General features: G+C 37.7%; 2 protein-coding genes across 6 annotated transcripts in view; one reads left to right on the top strand and one right to left on the bottom strand.

The window, feature by feature from the left end:
* Window positions 1-12885, bottom strand: part of ARHGEF37 (Rho guanine nucleotide exchange factor 37) — an 87824-nt gene extending 74939 nt beyond the window's left edge. Inside the window, exon 1 of the mRNA XM_039352659.1 lies at window positions 12816-12885. The gene's annotated coding sequence lies outside the window, so the exon portion shown is untranslated. The remainder of the gene's footprint in view (window positions 1-12815) is intronic.
* A 132-nt stretch (window positions 12886-13017) lies between these two features.
* Window positions 13018-19597, top strand: part of CSNK1A1 (casein kinase 1 alpha 1) — a 37717-nt gene continuing 31137 nt past the window's right edge. For all 5 annotated transcript variants that reach the window (XM_039352721.1, XM_039352703.1, XM_039352730.1 and 2 more), the window contains exons 1-2: window positions 13018-13602; window positions 14428-14534. In XM_039352721.1, the coding sequence (XP_039208655.1) occupies window positions 13480-13602; window positions 14428-14534 (230 nt within the window). In that variant the 5' untranslated portion in view covers window positions 13018-13479. The remainder of the gene's footprint in view (window positions 13603-14427; window positions 14535-19597) is intronic.

The raw sequence follows: 19597 nt of genomic DNA, 5'->3' as shown, positions 1-19597 counted from the left end.
AAGTTAGTCACACGGTTGTTCAACGAATATGGCTTCCCCATTGACTTTGCTTATCAGAAGGTCGCTAAAGGGGATCACATGACCCTGAGACACTGCAACCGTCACAAGTATGAGTCAGTTGCCAAGCGTCTGGATTTTGATCGTGTGACCATGGAGATGCTACAAGGGTCATAAGTGTGAAAAATGGCCAGAAGCCACTTTTTTCACTGGTGTAACTTTGAATGGCCGCTAAATGAACTGTTGCAAGTCGAGGACTACTTGTACAAACTTTCCTGTTATTTGTCATTGCTTCTTATGCAGGTTTTTTTTTTTTCTTTCATTGAGAATTCACAGAAAAACGGAATTTTAAGAAACGCTTGTTTTCTGCATGCTTTCATGTTGAGCTTTTCATGCTGATCTATTGCTTTACTGTGTATATCTGTGAACAGGAAATGTTACCTCTAAAAATTAAACTTACAATATGTTTCTAGCACTTTTATCTAGAAATGAGGGCAACTATATTCAATGGGTTTTAATCTCATGGAATGTTAAATAGACTTGGACAGTTTTCAGCAAACTTACTGGCCATACATTTTATTAAAGTCAGTGGTATTTACTTCTACATCAAATGATGTTACTGAACATCTCCAAGAAAGACAGTAAAGAAAGGAGGCCTTTATTGCACTGATTGTATGATTATGTGTGGCAGTCAGAATTCTGACTTGATGGTAACATAATTCTACAGCTAAAGACAATACAGTCCTATGTTCATCTGAATTGGGTGGGATTGCAGCCAGAGAGATGCAAAACAGCAAATAACAGAGCTAAAATGGGAATAATTATGATGTTTAATTAAATACAATATTGAGAATTCAAGTATAAAATTATCACTCTTTCTGTCCCAAAATATATTAAGGACAATAGACAACATAGATTTAAGCTTGTAAACAGTGTAACTTGATTTTTTTAAAAAAAATGTATATTGAGACGTCAATAGAAACCATTAATGTAATAGTTGGTTTGGAGAATTTGTTCAGGAGTTTTGAATCTAATGATAATTATTGAGACCTATTTCTAATCTGAATTTATTAAACCAACAGAAACTTAATATTTTCAGAGGATTTAGTATCTGCAATGCATATCTGCCATCTCTATTTAGGACTCTTTTGGAGAACAAAGCTGTCTGTAATGATTAGAAAACTGTCAAATTAAAGCATACTTTTTAAAACAAAAATGCGATTAAAAATTACGTCTGTGAGATAAACTTATCCAGCATCTTCTTACTTATTCATACATTTTGTATTTCCATAAACTTTGTAATACGTGTTGTTTTCAAATTATATAAAAGTGGTCAAGTGGAATCTTGTGTAAATCTTATGTGAATTTTGAGTATGCTTTTTTGGATGACTCTAGTCTAGAGCAATGTGAAACTTCATTTATTCTAATGTTGTGTATAAAAGTGTTGTTTCCTTTTGCATGTTTGATTTTGTTTTCTTGCTTTTCTCTAATCATACATTTGTTTAATAGATGTATTCCTATAGTTCAGAACTATAATTTGGATATTCATTCTAAAACTCTCAAGAAAAATTTAGCTGTCCTCCTGACTACTTTTCTTATAAACTTGTACACACCTAGACTTAGTTGCATCTAAGGCAGTGGTTCTCAACCTTTCTAATGCCGCAACCCCATGTTGCAGGTAACCCCCATGTTGTGGTAACCCCCAACCACTTATGCATCACCGGGTGCCAGGGGCGTGGCCAAAGAAAAGGGGGAAAAAATGGCGGACAGCCTTGTTTGGCGACCCCCGTGAAATGGTCGATCGACCCCAAATGGGGTCCTGACCCACAGGTTGAGAACCACTGATCTAAGGAAAGGTGGTTGGAAGCAATATGATTGTTTCTTACTTAGGATAATTAAGTATCTTGTAGAGAAAAGGATAACAGATAACCAATTATTGATTTCCATACCTGGCGCTACTCACAAGGAAGCTGGAGAACAGATGAAAAGCGTTCTTCTATTAAATGGAGTACTGTATAATTAGATGCAACTCAGTATTTTGCTTGGAAATATACCCACCTCTCCAGAAAATAAGGCTAAGTTAAGATAGAGTGGTAAATAGTAGCATCGGAGGGAGATTTAAGGTAGCATTACATGGGATGGTGAGGGACAAGTTGGCCAGTTTGATCCGTGACTAATTCCACCTTCCATAATAGTCATGTTATGACTGACTAATCTTTTCCACATGCATAAAAGCCATTTTATGAGAGTTCTCAATACATGTTCCCAAACTCAAATGTGCTCCTCATCCCAAAATGTTTGCCTACTAGAGTGCAGGAAAAGAGAGGTAAAGTAGGTGCTATAAGCAATGAAAGAATACGTTTAGCGCTGCAATTTATCTAACCAATTCTGTCATAGTTCATCTGCCTCCAATTCTCCCCTGTATTTTACCACAAAGGTCCTCAGACCCCCCCCCCATCCATAGCATACACAAACAAGCAAAGCTCCATCCTCTGAATGCAGGCAGTATTCAAAACCATACCTCCTCTAGTCCATGGAAAAACCTTTCTGTATGGCACTGGTCCTAGTGCCCAAAAGGTCGGGGACCTTTTATTTATTTATTAATCTGCTTTAGCATTTTCTGGTTTGACCCTGAACAATACAAAACCTTTGCTATAACTACAGATACAAATGCAGTATAGAGTCCTGATATAACTTTAGAGAAAGAAGTCGATTTATAATTGTAAATCAAAATACAGATTGTCGTATTTTTTTTTCTTTTCTATTTTTCTTTCCCCCCCCCCCTTATTCAAAGAAAAATCACTTTTATACAATTTTGGTTACTTCACGCGAGTTTGGGAAGCACTGTGTTAAATAAAGCATAAACTTCAGCTGACAAACCAAAATGTCTAGATTCAGACAATGTTCTAAAATAGGGGTCTCCAAACTTGGCCCTTTTATGACTCGTGGACTTCAACTTCCAGAATTCCTCAACCAGGCACGCTCTAAACCAAAATCTATTAAACTTGGTTTAATGAGATGCATAAATTGAGACATAGCATCCGAACCAGTCCATAAAACTTGTGTAACCAAGGCAAAACAGCTGTAAATGAAAAGCAGTGAAGAGAAATATATTCCACATTTTTTTCATGTCTAATGGTAGTCTTCAAACTTTCCCCATGTTGGTTTTAGTGAGAGATAGATTATAACTCTAGATGCAGAGTGGCAGCACATCTGAAGTTTATATTTCTATTATATTAAATCTTAAATTCCTCACAAATTACTATAGTTCAAAGTTTCACCTTATGGTTTGTTCTGCTGTTATTAATGGATATTCAGATATTACTTAGATTTTAACATTTGTAGTTTTAAAACAATATAGTGTATTCAGTAACTTTAAAAAAATCAATGAAAGATTGAACATTTTAGCTTAATTTCATGTTCCTTATTTGTACTCTATTTTCCCTTTTTCCTCTCTTGTTCATTTTCTCTTTTCCATAAAAATTTAATAAAAACATTATGAAAAAGCAATAACTCTGAGATATGATCCACAAGCCAAAGCCTCAATGTATGTAAAGGTTGGAATTTTTTAGCTTATTTAGAAATGATACCTCATTTTGAATTAACACACATTTCTAACTTGAAATAATATTGTCTTAGGAGAAAAAAGCAAAGCTATGCAATTTTTTTTTAAGGTTTCAGCAGCTTTGTAGCAGGGATAGAAAGGTCTATTACTGGAGGCTTTTAAGAATAGACTGGACAGCCATTTGTCTGGAATGGTATAGGGCAGGGGTAGGCAACTTCGGCTCTTTTATGACTCATGGACTTCAACTCCCAGAATTCCTGAGTCAGCTATGCTGATTCAGGAATTCTGGGAGTTGAAGTCCATGAGTCATAAAAGAGCCGAGGTTAGGGTCTCCTGCTTGAACAGGGTGTTGGACCAGAAAACGTCCAAGGTCCCTTCCAGCTCTGTTATTCTGTTATTATCTGCTTTTTTTTTTTTTTTTTTTGTAATAGCAATCACCTACCAACATAAGATTTAAACAATAATGCAGGTATCCATTAGGTGGCAGTATTATTATATAACATTGTAAATTTACAGCCAGAATGTGGAGCCTTTGCTCTTCCATACCATATATGGTCTACCTACAACCGATGAGATGGAGACCAGTTTTTCCTGATTCTGCAAGCAGATATAAGTCAAGTTAAAACAGCTCCCAAACAGCCCAAATCTCATAAAGAGCATTCATAAAGAGAGATAGGAAGTGCCTTGTTTGCTTTTTTAATTATTGAAGACCCATACATAATGATCCAAGGAATAAACAAACTAACACAAAATATATTTTGACTTAATCATGACTCTTTTTTTTTTTTTAATTAGAAACATCAACTATCCCTGGAACTTTTTTCAGATAGCTCTTCACAGATATAATTGATTCTTGTGTCAGCAGTATTTTGTAACTTAAGGGAAACTTAGTAGAGGTGTGAAGCAAAAGGAGGCTCAAATATACAAGAAAAAAAGAACTAAAAAGCAGGCAATTTTCTGAACACAGCAAGAGAATAGCTCTGGAAAAATAACAGAAAACTCTTCAAAAAGAAAATAAGCAACGTGGGTGTGAACGCATCAGGTTCCCAAAGCACTGCTAAATTAGAGCAGCTTAAAGTCATCCAATAGAATGCATGAAAAACGTCTCCAGGAAAAAAAAAAGCTGCATACATATTGCAAGAGAAATTTAGAACAGCTAGGAGTTGATCAAGAAGAGGAGGGAGATTTAATTACACTGGCCTGGATGGGCCAAAATGTATAATGCTATTTTAATACTAAGTGCTAAGAAAACCAAGAAGGGAAAATATCACTCATAGAGTTCAAAAATAGTAGTGAATTAGAGGTGCTAAATGTAACTTGATATGTGTGTGTTTTAAAAACAACTACAGGTAGGCCTCGACTTACAATAATTCAGTTAGTGACTGTTCAAAGTTACGTTACTGAAAAAAAGTGACATGACCATTTTTCAAACTTACAGCCGTTGCAGCATTCCCCAGGGTCACATGGTCAGAATTCAGCCACTTGGCAACTAGTTCATATTTATCACGGTTGCAGTGTCCCAGGGTCATGTGATCACCTTTTGCGACCCTCTGATAAGTAAAGTCAATGGGGAAGCCAGATTCACTTAAACAACTGTATTACTAACTTTACAACTTCAGTGATTCACTTAACAGCTGTAGCAAAAAAGGTTGTAAAGTGGGGCAAAATTCACTTAACAACCGTCTTGCTTGGCAACAGAAATTTTGGGGTCAGTTGTGATCATAACTCTAGAACCACCTGTAAAGAAAGAGGTGCAATCCTATGCACCTCTATTTACAAGCAGGCTCTGAACTCAATTTCAGACAATTTCAACTTGTGCTTCCTCGATTAAGCAGTTGACTTAATCAAGTCACCATATTTGACAACAAACAGAAACAAAAGTAGCCCTTTCCTCAAACAGATGTGCTTCATTACATACATACTCATCTCTCTAAATAATGCCCTGCATACCAATATTGGTAAACAGAATTCTGTAAAAAAAAAACCACAATTTATTAAAAAGGATTGTGCTTAGATTAATGTTACAAGCCATAATTCAAAGTCTAGCACTGATCTGGAATCTGACAATGTATGTGTGTTTCAGCTAGCTTAAAACAGGACAATTACTGGCAAAAATATATGGCAAGTTAAAATATCCACTTGATCTTTTCATTTTGGGTTTTTATGTTATTTAGTGCTTAATTTAAATGATTTTTTAACAGTGGCTTTTCACTTACAGATTTATTCCCAAAAAAAATTTCACACAGTTAAATGGTAAAGAAATATTATTGACTTTGGCAAATATAATTGGTTAGCAACTCTCAATAGGACCAACTTTATTCATCTGAATGGGGATGGGCAGAATAGTGAGCACGGGGAAATAACATTAATCAGCACACCTGGAAGAATTCTTCTCTATTTTGCATTTGCTGCTGAGACAGTTTGCTCACTGTCTTTTTGATGCCAAAAAATAAAAACAAACATCATACTTGAAATAAAGAACTTCCAAGTAAATGTGATCCTATTTGTTTGATAAGTTCCTCCTGGATTTCCTGCTATGTCTTAATAAATGGTTTAATTGTACAGGACAGGTTTCCCCAAACTTTAGATTTCTTGTGTGCTGTTGCCTGGAATAACATTAGGAAAAAATAAGGGCAGGAAATCTTTCCCAAAAAATGCCGAATCCATATAAATAATATATTTTCTGCTTTTCTATTCTTTTAGAGAGATATTATTTTGAAAACCTTTTCATAAGCTATTTTGAAATTCTCTTGGAACTAGAAAATGGAATAGAGATGTCAGTCTAGATATCTGCATATATACCTATCTTTCCAAGAAGCTTGTAGAGAGCTCAAAGTCCTAGTAAATATCCATTAAGTACAGAGACTTAAATCTTGAGGTCTAGGAAGATCTTAGTTTAATGGAAAAAATATGGACCTGGCATCACAGATCACGTATATCATTTTTCAAGAGTTTTTTTTTTAAGTCCTGCAATGTTAGCATGTATATTTTTTCATCCAAAACATGAAACATTATTCCTGCACTATGGCAGGATGTGTTTGTCAGCAAAGCTGTCTCCGTTTGAGTCCATCCAGGGCATCTTCAGGGCTGATGCCTACGTATTTCATGTGCTCCTTCATGTGATCCATCCACCTTTTCTTGGGTCTGCCATGGGGTCGCATAGCTGTCCTTGCCACCATGTCTTCAGATAATGGCTTTCTGATCGAAAACTTCAAATAATGACCACTACACACACAAAAAAAAACTTTACAAGAAAAGATTAAATAGATTCCTTTTTTTTGCCATTTGTCAGATCAAATTTATAATCCCTAATACCTACCTTTTCTCTTCTAAATGTCAGGAGATTTTAATTTTACTTAAAACTGAGTAGGGCATTTCTGATACAAGTGAAAAACTAGATTGAAGCCGGTCACTTTTTAAAACTTGCAGTTGATGCAAATTGTTTTTGTATGTATATTGTTCAATTATGGACTGTTTTGTTAACCAGATGCTTCCTGTTTGTTGTGTTATGAGATACAGAGAAAAGCAGGAGGACAAGAAAACAAAAGCAGGAGCTCTGTTTTTTAGTTGAGAACCACAATAAATGTGAGAACAATAGAGTGCTACAATGAATTGAATATAATTTTCAGTACTTACAATACAAAAAAAGCTGAGAGTACGAATAGATAAATCATGAGTTAGTAAGGTAAAACAATATATATATATATTGCTGAGGCAATAAAACATGTGAACTCAAAAAATGCTTCACTCAGCCCCATCTATAAACTTACATTATTACATTGATTTCAGTGTTATTTACTCACTTAAAGAAGGTTCTTAAAAACTGGACATTCAATTTATCTAGGTTATGGTTATAAATGTCAGCATGGACACAAAGAAATAAAGATGTTATATATTTCAAAGTTTATGAGTAGGAAAGAACAACATTTGTATATTTCCCATCCTTTATTTCTGATAAGGAAGTCTGTTTGACTCTGCATGTTTGCATTTCTATAGTTCAAATCAATATGTTTAAATGTGGTTATTTTTCAGTATCCATTTGGAAAAAAGAAGCTATGAGAATGTTTGCAGGATTAGACTTCTAAATTGATCCAGTTGGAGCCGGTGTATCACCTTTTCTCTGAGAGAAAACAATTGCCATTTTGGGATAGTATGGTAAAATCAATTCCTATGTGAGATGCTTGTCCCTTTGGGAGATCCTTAAAATGTTATCCCACTAAATATTAGTTAATATTTTTTCTGTCTGCTGGGATACTCGGTGTCGCAGCAGGTCAAAGTTAGCACAGCTATGGTTTATAGGAATTCCATCTGACCAGCCAGAAGCTCTGTCCAAAATCTGCCAATGCAGAGTGCTTCTTGCTGTATTTTGGTGGCCAGAATATGTATGGATTCTGTTCATGTACTGTCTACCTTACTCAACAACACTTTTCCTGAACTAGCTGTAATCCCTCACAACTCTAGAGCTGTAATGTCTCATAATTCTAGAGCAGTGGTTCTCAACCTTTCTGATGCCGTGACCCCATAATACAGTTCCCCATGTTGTGGTGACCCCCAAGTGGGTGTGGCCACCAATAAGAGGGAGTAGAACAGCTAGGGGAAAGGGAAAAAAATGGCGGACAGCGTGGTTTGGTGACCCCCATGAAATGGTCATTTGACCCCAAATGGGGTCCCGACCCACAGGTTGAGAACCACTGTTCTAGAGCCTTTGTCCCGTGAGATTTCATTTCCCATACCACAATTGTTGACTCAACAGGGATCTGCTATGACGTCCATTGAGCTACAGTAACCTGTATCTGGCTCCATGCATGCAACAGGACATGTGCTGAATTTGGTATTCTGACTGGTGAGGGTGTTCTGTGAGATGGCAAAGCTCTATGGTGTCATGGCCAGATTGCTTTCTGGCCAGTTGCAGTAAGCTTCTGCAGAAATGAGTTAATCTAGGTATCTGATGGATCTGGATTGTTTTTTTAATGCATTTGGAGAGCTTCAGCAGTTGATACTGATACTGATGCTGAAGCTCTGGTTGATCTGTAGAATATTGAAATGGACTGGTCACTTGGCACTGTCATTTCTAAGTACCCTCTTCCTTCCAGCAGAGCTCAATCACTAGTTTCTTGGTTTACCAAGCAAACAAGAGCAATGAAGTGCATGAGTAGGTTGGAATGCAAATGGAGAAACTTCCACAATGAATTGGTTTGAACATGAAATAAGTCCCTTCTTCAGGCCGGCGCTCCACCTGCTGCTTTGGTGGTTCTGTAGGCAGAACCACCAAAGCTGTAGCTGAATGGGCAGGCGAGGGCGAAACCTGCCCCATTTGTTCCATGGCAGCTTTCAGCCGAGCCGCATTGCAGCAGCATTGGGCGCAATACACGAGGTGGCAAACAGCTGCGTCACGCCGAAACCGGACGTTTGCCACCTCCTGCCCAATGCCACTGCCATGAGGCCGCAGAACAAACCGGGCAGTGGTAAGAAACCAGTATACTGGTTCCTTATCTCCGCCCAGCTTGTTCCGCGGCCTCGTGGCAGTGGCATTGGGTGTGACGCACAAGGCGGCAAATGGCCGTAGCCAGAGGTAAACAGCCACTTCGCGCCAAAACCGGCCATTTGCCGCGCCTGCCCAGTGCTGCTGCCATGAGGCTGTGGAACAAGCTGGGCGGCGGTAAGAAACCAGTTGCAGTTTGGGCACTCGGTCTCTAAAAGGTTCACCATCACCGCCCTAGAATGAATCTTCTTATGGAGAAAGAAGGATAATTTCCCATTTTATTTTTCCAGTTGATAAACATCCTCTTTCTTGAGCAACCCTATCAGAGTTGTATCTTTGGTAACATCAAGGTGGATAGATTTTTGCAGCTATATGAACGATAGCTCTATTTGTTTCATTTTAAAATTTTCAAAAATATTCTTACTATTCATATGCTTACTATACATATTCATACCAAAATATTAGGAAGTAAATAAGCTGGAATAAGCTGCACATCCAGAATGCAAGCTTTTGTTTTATTGAGAGGAAAAACAAAACAAAATGAAACTAAACATAAAAGCTATTTCAGCCATTTTGCCATGTATGCATATCGGTAACATGGGATAAATTAAGAAAAAAAAATTAAATGTACATTGATACGTTCACCTGAATAAGCTCTGAAAGTAAAATAAATTTAAAACAATAAAATATCTTCAGTTTGAAGTATAGTGTCATAGAAATACTAATGACTAAATAAATGCATTAGAATTAAGATTTCCTTGTTATTTTGTTGTTGCCTAACTTTACTCTGCAGAACTGCAGAGTATATTACTCCTATACAACTGAATTCCAGAGGTCAGAAATTCCAGGTTCCAGAAAGGACAAATGGCAGCCAAACTAGATTCAGACAATATGGTTAAGTTATAAAGCTTGGTTAAAGCATTGTATGGGACAAGGGACACATACATGTTGAGTTTCTTTAGAATCATAGGATTGATAGGACAACCAAGTTAGAGGCATAAATCCTCAAACCATTGAAACAAATATTTTCAACCTTTGTTTGAAAACCTTCAGTAATTTCATTTTAATATATGCCGATTAGTGTACATTCTAAGTGACAATAAAGTTATTATTCTATTATTCTATTCTATTCTATTCTATTCTATTCTATTCTATTCTATTCTATTCTATTCTATTCTAATGGAACACCTGCAAATCTAGAAAGTGGGAAATTCCTCATTTTGAATCTCTCTCGCTAATACTTGTCCCTATTACCTCTTGTCCTCCTCATAAGCACTGCAGCTCTAGTCTAGTACTGGAAGACCATTATCATGTCTCTCCTTCTTCAGCTAAATTTATTCAGGCATTTTAATTATTCTTCATAGGATTTTGCATCATGCTTATTGCTCTTCTTTGCATTCTTTTCTTATTAATTCTGCACATTACCTTGCTTGAGGCATGCTATAGACATAATAAAGTCTTCTTGGATTGGTCATGGGTATTTATTTTACTTATAATCCACCCTCTGCCAAAGGATTCTGGGTGGCATAAAACAGCTATTATGGTTGCAAACTGTGTTATATGTTAATCTAAGTCCAGCCATCCGTGGCTCATTCTATATAGTTAAACACAGTGCTTTTTTGTCATAGAACGCACGGGACGGTGTTCTGGCACCGTTTTTTGAATGGAAGAACCGGCTCCTTCTAAGCTGCCTGTGCGAGTAAAGCTCTGGCTCAGTGAAAGGAAGCTGCCCGGGAAAATCAGGGGCATCGAAGGTTGACCCAGAAACACTTCCACGGCCCTGAAAGCAGACCCACTTCTCTGCCTTGGTTCATGAGGCTCCCACCACCACCACCGCCTGTCCTCACCCCCGTGTTGGCCACCAGGGACTAGGACTGGCTCCTGGAGCGAATCTCTTCGAGGAACCAGGTGCAATCTCAAAGCAGCAGCTCCAACACCACCTTGGTCCTTCTGGTTCCGGAGGAAGCCTCTGTGTCATCAGAAGTGGAGGAGGACGAGGTGGCAGAAAACATGCCAGCTACAAACAAGTGCCCTCTCAAAAGCTGTGGCAATGGCGTCCATCAGCTGACCCTGCTCACGTGATCTGCACCTCGGAAGCTCCCTAAGCGTTTCCTCCCCCCAAAAAAAGGGCTTTCGACTGCAGCTGGAGCTGTTCATGAGTTCCGGCACCTTTTTTTTTTTTTTTTTACAAAAAAAAGCACGGGTTAAACAATCCATGGCTTAACAACTGCATCATTAACTTAATAACTGCGATTCACTTAAAAACTGTGGAAAGAAAGGTCATAAAATTGGGCAAAATTCATTTAACAAATGTTTTACTTAGCAACAGAAATTTAGGGCTCAATTGTGGTCTTAAGTTGAGGACTACTTGTATATCTTATCCTGTCAATTTTTAATGTTTATTGTTTATGGTTTTATTTTATTGTTGGCCACATAAAATCTTAGGGATAATTATATATACATGTATAAATAATGGTTGCATTGTCATAAGGGATGTATCCAAACAGCACTATAAATATCCCTTTACTTTTGAAAATTTCCTAAGAGCTTTCACTTCATTATTCATTTATCCTCTCATTTTGAAGAGAAAATAATGATCACATCATGTACCTCAGAGAAGGAACGATTAACCTTTGCTGAATTAATATACAATACTCATACTATATTTTCTGTATGCAATAGCATAGTTCTCCAATTTCTGGGTTTGGTTTTGCCTACCTCTTTACTTGAGAAAAAGTGTTGATGAACATGAGGGCAGTATGTGTGTGTGTGTGTGTGTGTGTGTGTGTGTGTGTGTGTGTGTGTAGATATATACACACATATTATATATATATTACCAGCATCAAATTCCTGGGTGTGCAGCTAACGAGTAGGCTGACCTGATCGCTCAACAGTGAGAAACTGGTGAAGCGGGCACAGCAGCGCCTGCATTTTCTGCGCCGCATTAGAAAAGCACATCTTCCTTCCCCTGTCCTGACCACTTTCTACAGGGGGACAATTGAGAGCATCCTGTCATACAGCATCACAGTCTGGTTTGGAGGCATCACTGCTTCAGACAGGAAGGTGAGAATGACAGAAAAGATCATTGGCAGTTCCCTCCCTCCCATCCAGGACATACTGTAGCACAGAAGTGCTGCTTGAGCAGGGTCCATAAGATTATCTGGGACACTACATATCCTCTTCATGACCTGTTTTCCTTGTTACCTTCTGGGAGGAGGCTTCGTGGTATCCGAAGCAGAACATCCAGATTCAGCCAGAGTTTCATTCCATACAGCATTAACCTTGCAAACTCTCAAGCTTCCTCCTTCCATTATATATTCAAGATGGACAATATTTAATATTTATTGCTACGTATATGTAGGGATGTGAGTCTATACATATGTTGTTCATAGTATGTTTAGGTGTGTGTCATGTATGTGTTTCACATTGAGAGCGGGCAACTAAATTTCATTTTTGATATGTGCTAGTTGTGCCCACAGTATAAAAATGACAATAAAGTTTATCTCTTATCTCTCTTACATACACACATACAACTTGTTCCTATCTGTACCAGTTATATTGTGTGTGTCTATCTATATCTATATATCTATATCTATACACACACACACAATATAACTGACACAAATAGGTACAAGTGGGCTTAATCTAGTTTACCAGAATATTAGCCACACGATTCTCACGATGCTCCTAAACCCCCTTTGCTTCAGAAAGCGCATGCGCGTGACCAGCCCCCCCTTTTTTTTTTTGTACTTGAAAGGTACAGTAACAAACCTTTTTTGCATGTGTGGAACGATGGTAACTGCGTAATTCTAATTCCATGTAAGGGAGGGCGGGGTTTCTCTGCTTCAAAGAACAAGCCCGCTGCTTTTGCGCATGCGCATATTTTGAACCGGCCTCGCCCAGCCGAGGCGTTAAGATCACACATACTTCCTGCTTGTCCTCTTTTCCTCTCTTTGGGAGGCGCATGCGCAGGCTGGTCTTCTCTCCAGTTTCCCAGAGTACTCAGCGCGGTGAAGAAGCGTCGGTCGCGGGCTGGAGGCATTTTGTGTCCTGGATATCGGCAGCGAGAAAGGAAACGAGGGAGCGACAGACAGACAAGATGGCGGCGGCCGAGTGAAGCGCCAGTCTGTGGCGGCGGACTGACGGGCTCGCTTGGCCTTTTATTTTCCCCTCTTTCCTTCCTCCCCCCCCCCTCCGAGAGCCCCTGTTCCTCAGAAGGAGAAAAGCGCGCTGTCAGCCGGGAAAGTGTGTTGGACGTCCACCATCCAGAGAGGCCTAACGCGATCCAAGTCGCCGAGTCCGAAGCCCTTTCCTCTGCGTTTCCCCCCCCCCCCGTGTCCCGTCCTTAGCCGTGATCGAGCAGGAGCTCCCGGAAGAAGAACTCGCGGGCTCTCGGCGTGGGAAATAACCCCCATCCCCCATCCCCTCCGTCGCCATGGCGAGCAGTAGCGGCTCCAAGGCCGAGTTCATTGTCGGGAACAAATACAAGCTGGTGCGGAAGATTGGTTCGGGCTCCTTCGGGGACATATACTTGGCCATCAATATCACTAACGGGGAGGTAAGGGCCGACCGGTGCCCGGGCCTTTACTTTTTTCCTTCCTTCGATGTCTTGTGCCTCGCCAGTAGGTAGAGATCGCGTTTACTCGGGCGGGCTCACGTGCGCTCCGGATCCGGCCGGGTGTCAATTGCGTGGGAAGAGTGGCGGCGAGGGGGGGGGAAGGGCTGTTTCTCTCGAAGTGGAAGTCCAGGTCGTCGAGTTTGTCCCAGGTTGCACTTTTATTTTGAGGTCTGGTCATCTTCCTCTTTAATTAGGTTTGGAGAGTACCGTTGGGTTTTCGTTCCCGTGCTTCGATTTTGCATTTTGGTAACGTTTAAAATAAATGCGGATACTTCTGCCAAATAGGAATTAAAATGCTGTGGACAGGATACAAAAAAAAAAAAAACTAAGATTGTGGGATTGCAGTGTTTAATTCAAAGGATCGGGAAGTACCCTTTTTTTACATATAATGCCCACATTCGGTGTAGATAGTAACGTGTGAAGTAAATACATACGTATAGGCGTTCTGATTATTTTCTGGGAACCAGTAAAAATACTCTTGTGGAAAGACTGCACTTTTTTTTCATGTTGTCATCCTGATCTTGTCCCCAAAAATAGGACATGATTTTAACATATTACAGAGTAACTTTAGGTGCCTGATAGCATTCTTTTTAAGAATGGGTTTGTGTACAAGTATCATTGTACACAAATTGTATATTTGCAGAGGTTGCTAAGACCTAGGGAATGATACAAATCATTTTCCCTATTCTCAGATTTTGTAAAGCAGTGAGATGTAGTCCTCCTAACTAGTAGGACTGTTGACCCATGTCTCCTTTTCCACTGTAGGAAGTAGCTGTGAAGTTAGAATCACAGAAGGCCAGGCATCCCCAGCTGTTATATGAAAGCAAACTATACAAGATTCTGCAAGGGGGAGTCGGCATCCCTCATATAAGGTAAGAACTATAGCTTTAGGCAGGTAGAATATTTATTACTTTTCTCTTAAAGGATCAGTTTACTTTGTTCAGCGTTAAGAGGAAGTGTTATATGTTACCGAGGGTTATGATAAACTACATGTATAAAAGATATTGAAGGCTCCTTTACTTTTGGCTGCCTCATTCCCCCCACCCTTCATACCCCCAACTAAATTCTCTGACCATTTTCTGAAATACAGTGGGAGTAGCTGGCAACTCCTGGGATGTACTAATAGAAATGGCTGCTCTCTTTTGTGTTTTTGTTCCAACATGTCTTCCTCCTTTGCTGAGAAAATGGCGGATGTCAGTACTTTAACATTTCTGAGAAGTAGGGCATGTTATTTCTTTCTGTTCCCTTCTAATAATATTAATGAGATATTCAGAAAAATGGGCTTGTGAAGACCAGGCAGAGAAGCTATGTGGAAGCTCCTTTCTGTTACTGTGAACACCATACATCACTTAACTAATTATATACTCCTGTTGAAGCAGCTGTTTTCTTTTTTCCTCTTTGAAGATCAATACTTTTCTAGAACCTTATTCTGAGGTATATTTGCTTGATTTTGGAAATGGAAAGAATTTAATATCTAGACAAGGGAAATGCATTAAAGATTCAAGGAATATTTTCATAAAAATACTTTATAGTATCTGAAACTTTTACAACTGTTGATCTAAGCCATAGATATCTGAAAAATATTTGGAGTTTAATTTTGAATATTGCTAGTATTACATTACAACATGCATATATGCAGATTGCTAAAGAAACTGCAATTTTTTTAAAATCTTTGTGGAAGAGTTTTTATTTCTCTTACGTATTTTTTGCACTGTGATATGTGTCATTTATACCTAAAGTTGTTTGTGTGTATATGTTGGCAAATCTGGATTTTTTTTAAAAAAAATTGCTAGTTATAATTATTCTGAATTAATTTTCTTTGTATCAGTAACCTTTGTCATTATAAATTACAGTATAAAATGTTGATGTCTTTGCCTTGAGAGGAGACTGTATAATTGTGAAATTCATAAACTGCAAAGAAGTATTATGACATAAAACTGTCTTTTACAGAATGAATATGGGATTATTTGATGACACATTCATATAAAGCAACTACTCCCTCTAACTCGGCTGTAATTACACTGCTTAATTGTGATGATAAATTTGTGTGTATTGTGCAACAGATTCTTATGTTCTGTCTTTTGTTATTTTGATAAAATGCTCTCTTCTATGGTAGGAATAATTATAATCATTCTACAGCTGGGTGATTTTGGTTAAAAATCAGTTTGAATTTGCAGTACTAAGTTTGTAAGAAAAATTGCAGAGGGATTTAAATAATTTAGGTGTCTTGAATTTTTTGTGTACATACTTTAAGGAAATTGATATTTAAGTGATTATATAAATTTTAAAATGATATATACAAAATATGATTTGATAAATGTATTAACAAAGACTTTGTGCCAGTCTTTGTTAATATGTACATTTTGAATGGAGCAAAACATGACTTTTGAAAAAGGATGAACAAAACAATTTAGTCTCGGAATAAAACACATTTGTTCACTAAATTTTGGTTCAAATACAAAACAAAACAAAATACTGTTTTTGAATGGAAGGGTGTTTTGCCTTTCAGCTTGGAGTGTTATACTTTGAATTTTCCTTTCTAGGCTGGTAGAGCTGGAACGACCTGCTGTGCCCCTATTGCTATTGACTTAGGCTGGATAGGGTGATCTGGAGGTGAAGTTTTGGGACAAAGCAAGAGGGATTTTAAGGAACTTATTTCCTCAACTGTCAAGAAAGTGAACCACTGGTATTTTGGGTTTCTTTTGATAAAGATTCCCGTAAGGAAGTTGGAGTTCATCTACCTTTGTTACGTGTATAACTTTCTTTAGAAAAACAGGTGAAATATAAATGTAGAAAGTATCAGTATAATACAGGTTTGATTGGCCCACTGATTTGCTTGGTTGTTTGAATATAGGCTCAAAAACATAGTTTTTGTTTATGTGAACATTTTGAAAGGCCAAAATGGAAGTTCTGATTGGCTTGCTGATCTGTTATCTTAATTGCATTCAGTAGTCTCTTGTGCCAGTTTGTGGTGACTTCAGATATATTTAAAATTCAAAATACTATGCTAATTAGCTTGCTAGACAGATTGACATGTGTACTCTGTTTTATACTTTTGTATAGTATTGATTTAGTAAGCAGTGCATTTTGCTGTAAAGGGATGTTCAAATTTGTGGATTTTGCTTTTTGTTATTACTCTGTTCCCTTTAGCCCTTTTAGTATAAAAACAATTCTGTTGTTCAGCAAGTATGTGAAAATAACTTTATGATTATTTATGTAGTTTATTGCTTCTGATGTGAAATGCAATTTACTTTTAAGATGCAAATACTGGCAATCAGGCACAGCAGTTTTCTTGTATGTGTCTTTTTCAGGATGCATCTCCTTTTCTGACTAGCAGTTCCCTCCTTGCCTTTAATGGTCTACTACTACTAGGTAGAAATTGCCATTTTTTTTTATTGTTTGTTTTTATCATCATGCCAGGTGTTAGGAAGTAAAAGGAGGTAATCCGTAGGTAAACCTTTAAATATTGGGTCCTAGAAGAATGTTGCTGACTTTGGGGGCATGAGTAGATTTAGGCATACACAATTGAGATTAAGAAGTTTACTTTGAAACAAACCCAATCTGAGTTAGTGGCCTTCATTTTCTGCATGAATTTCCTCCTGTCTTGGTAGAGATAATTGATTTGAAAAGGGATATGTGGGAGATTACAGTCTATGATGATAGTGGTTGTTTTTAGCATTTGTCCTGCTTGGTTGCTGGGTCTGCTTGGTTGCTTTGTGTTTGTTCCCACAGCAAAGCCATCAGTGCATGAGTTGATGAAGGGCTTGCTTTTCAGCCAGCTTGTCACAGAGCTGATGCTCTTTGGGGACTAGGAGAAAGTGATTGGCCAAGGTCATCTACTAGTTTTTTGTGCCTTAGGGAAAACTGGAGTTTGGATTTCCACACCTAATCCAGATCTTAACCACCTCTCAGAGTAAGGTCTATGGTGCTTTTATTTTTAAAAAGAGAAGCTGATAATTTCTTTTACAATCCTTTAAGCATCTTCCAAAAAGGAAAAAAAAAAGGATGTATTGTACTTGAATTCCTGGAAGATAGTATAGGAGGCAGATGAAACAAATACTTTCATAATGGGAGTTTTCTAAAAACCGTTAAATACTTTCTCTGTTTTTTGTCAATCTGGCTTGTTGGTAGCACTCAACATGAACTACTACTTTATAAGTTTTTGTAATTCTGAGGTGAAAAGAAGGGTGCTGTGGACTTTTTATTTCTACTTATGTGGCTAAAGCAATTAAATAAAATATGGGATGAAGTATGGTACTTAAACTAGTTTTTGTTTAGTTTTGTCAGATCAATTGATCTATAAGGATCGAATATTGTCTAGTACAGTGGTTCTCAACCTGTGGGTCGGGACCCCATTTGGGGTCGAACGACCATTTCACGGGGGTCGCCAAACAACGCAGTCCGCCATTTTCCCCCCCTTTTCCTTAGCTGTGCTACTCCCTTTTATTCTATTGGCTTTTGAAAGCCAATAGAATAGACTCTCTTGAATAGAGTCTAATTCTATTGGCTTTCAAAAGCCAATAGGAATTGTCCAGGCTGTCTCTGCCCTGCTGAGCCCGCCAAAAGTCCCATTCTGCAAACGGTGCTGCACCAGTTGAATAGTCCTTGACTTACGACCGGTTGAGTAGTCCTCGACTTACGACCGGTTGGGGGGGGTCGCGGCATTAAAAAGGTTGAGAACCACTGGTCTAGTATGTCTAGTCTTGCTAAATGAAGGTGAAATTTTGTTTTAATGTTTATATCATGGTAAATGGAGAGTATCCAGTTGCTTAGAGAAATAAATAGCATTGAATTACCCAAGACTAAATTTGAATATTGTATAATTTTGTCTATGTTCTAAATGTTCTTTTAATAAATGTTTGTTACATTTACTGAGTCAATTTAAACTTTTCTGTCTGTACATAAAAAATATTTTTGTCGGTTTTATATTTTATTTTAATATAAAGTTATGGTTTATAAAACTTGGTTTGTGGCGTAGCATGATGTTAGGACTCAGCCACTGTAGCTTATTTAATAAAGTTGATCTAAAGCATAGGGTGTCAAACTTGCAACATCACGTGACATGTCACAACATATCATGACTTTTTTCCCATTGCCGACAATGGGGTGGGTGCGGTTTTGGCATGACGCATCCAGCCTGCGGGCCGGCAGTTTGACACCCCTGGTCTAAAGAATTTTTTTTTTTTTTTTTTTTTTTAATAGAAATGTGAATAAAGTTTGATAGAGCTGATTATTCAGTTCAGGCACAGAGAAAGAAAAACCTATTATGATTTGGTTTAATGTCTAAATTGACTGCATTGTTTCAGTTATTTAGCATTTATAGTTAGCATCTGATGAGTTTTCAGTTCTTTGATTAACATTTTAGTTTATACTGACAATGTTTGCTGTTCTTCCAAAGACTAGTATGGTAATATGAAATTAGAAGGAAAACAAAAGCATACTATTGGTACACTTGGAAACTCAGGATTGTAGTTTATATTATTCATTTGTGCTTTTTTCCTTGTGTACCCTATATAACATTTTCTTGAGATTCTAAGCTTATAGGTGTTGACAGCTTAAAAAATAATTATAATACTTAGTTAATCAAATAATTATTGGATGAATATGCACAAATCAGTATTATACAGTTATTAAATTCTTAAAATATTTTTAGTTTCTAATTTGATATTTCTGTGTTTTGATTATATATTGTTTACATTTTTGTAAGATGATTTGGAGGGCTTTATGCAGCTGTAATTAGAATACATATAGGTAAGCATTTATTTTTGGTTGTTAATAATGTTATTGAAGAGAGTATACTGAAGATAGACTAGCAAAAATTTGGTTCTTCAGTGATGCTAATAATTTTGCATTGTCAGTTACTTGTTTATAGAGAAATGAAACAGCAGAATCTGTTCTATAATAAACGTTATGCATCATAATTTGGAAATTGCAA

The sequence above is a fragment of the Crotalus tigris genome, unplaced genomic scaffold (assembly GCF_016545835.1).
Source record: "Crotalus tigris isolate CLP2741 ecotype Arizona unplaced genomic scaffold, ASM1654583v1 scf7180000017568.12009008, whole genome shotgun sequence".
Classification (NCBI taxonomy): domain Eukaryota; kingdom Metazoa; phylum Chordata; class Lepidosauria; order Squamata; family Viperidae; genus Crotalus; species Crotalus tigris.
The sequence above is the reverse complement of the archived record's forward strand: the minus strand, read 5'-3'. Positions and strand labels throughout refer to the sequence as shown.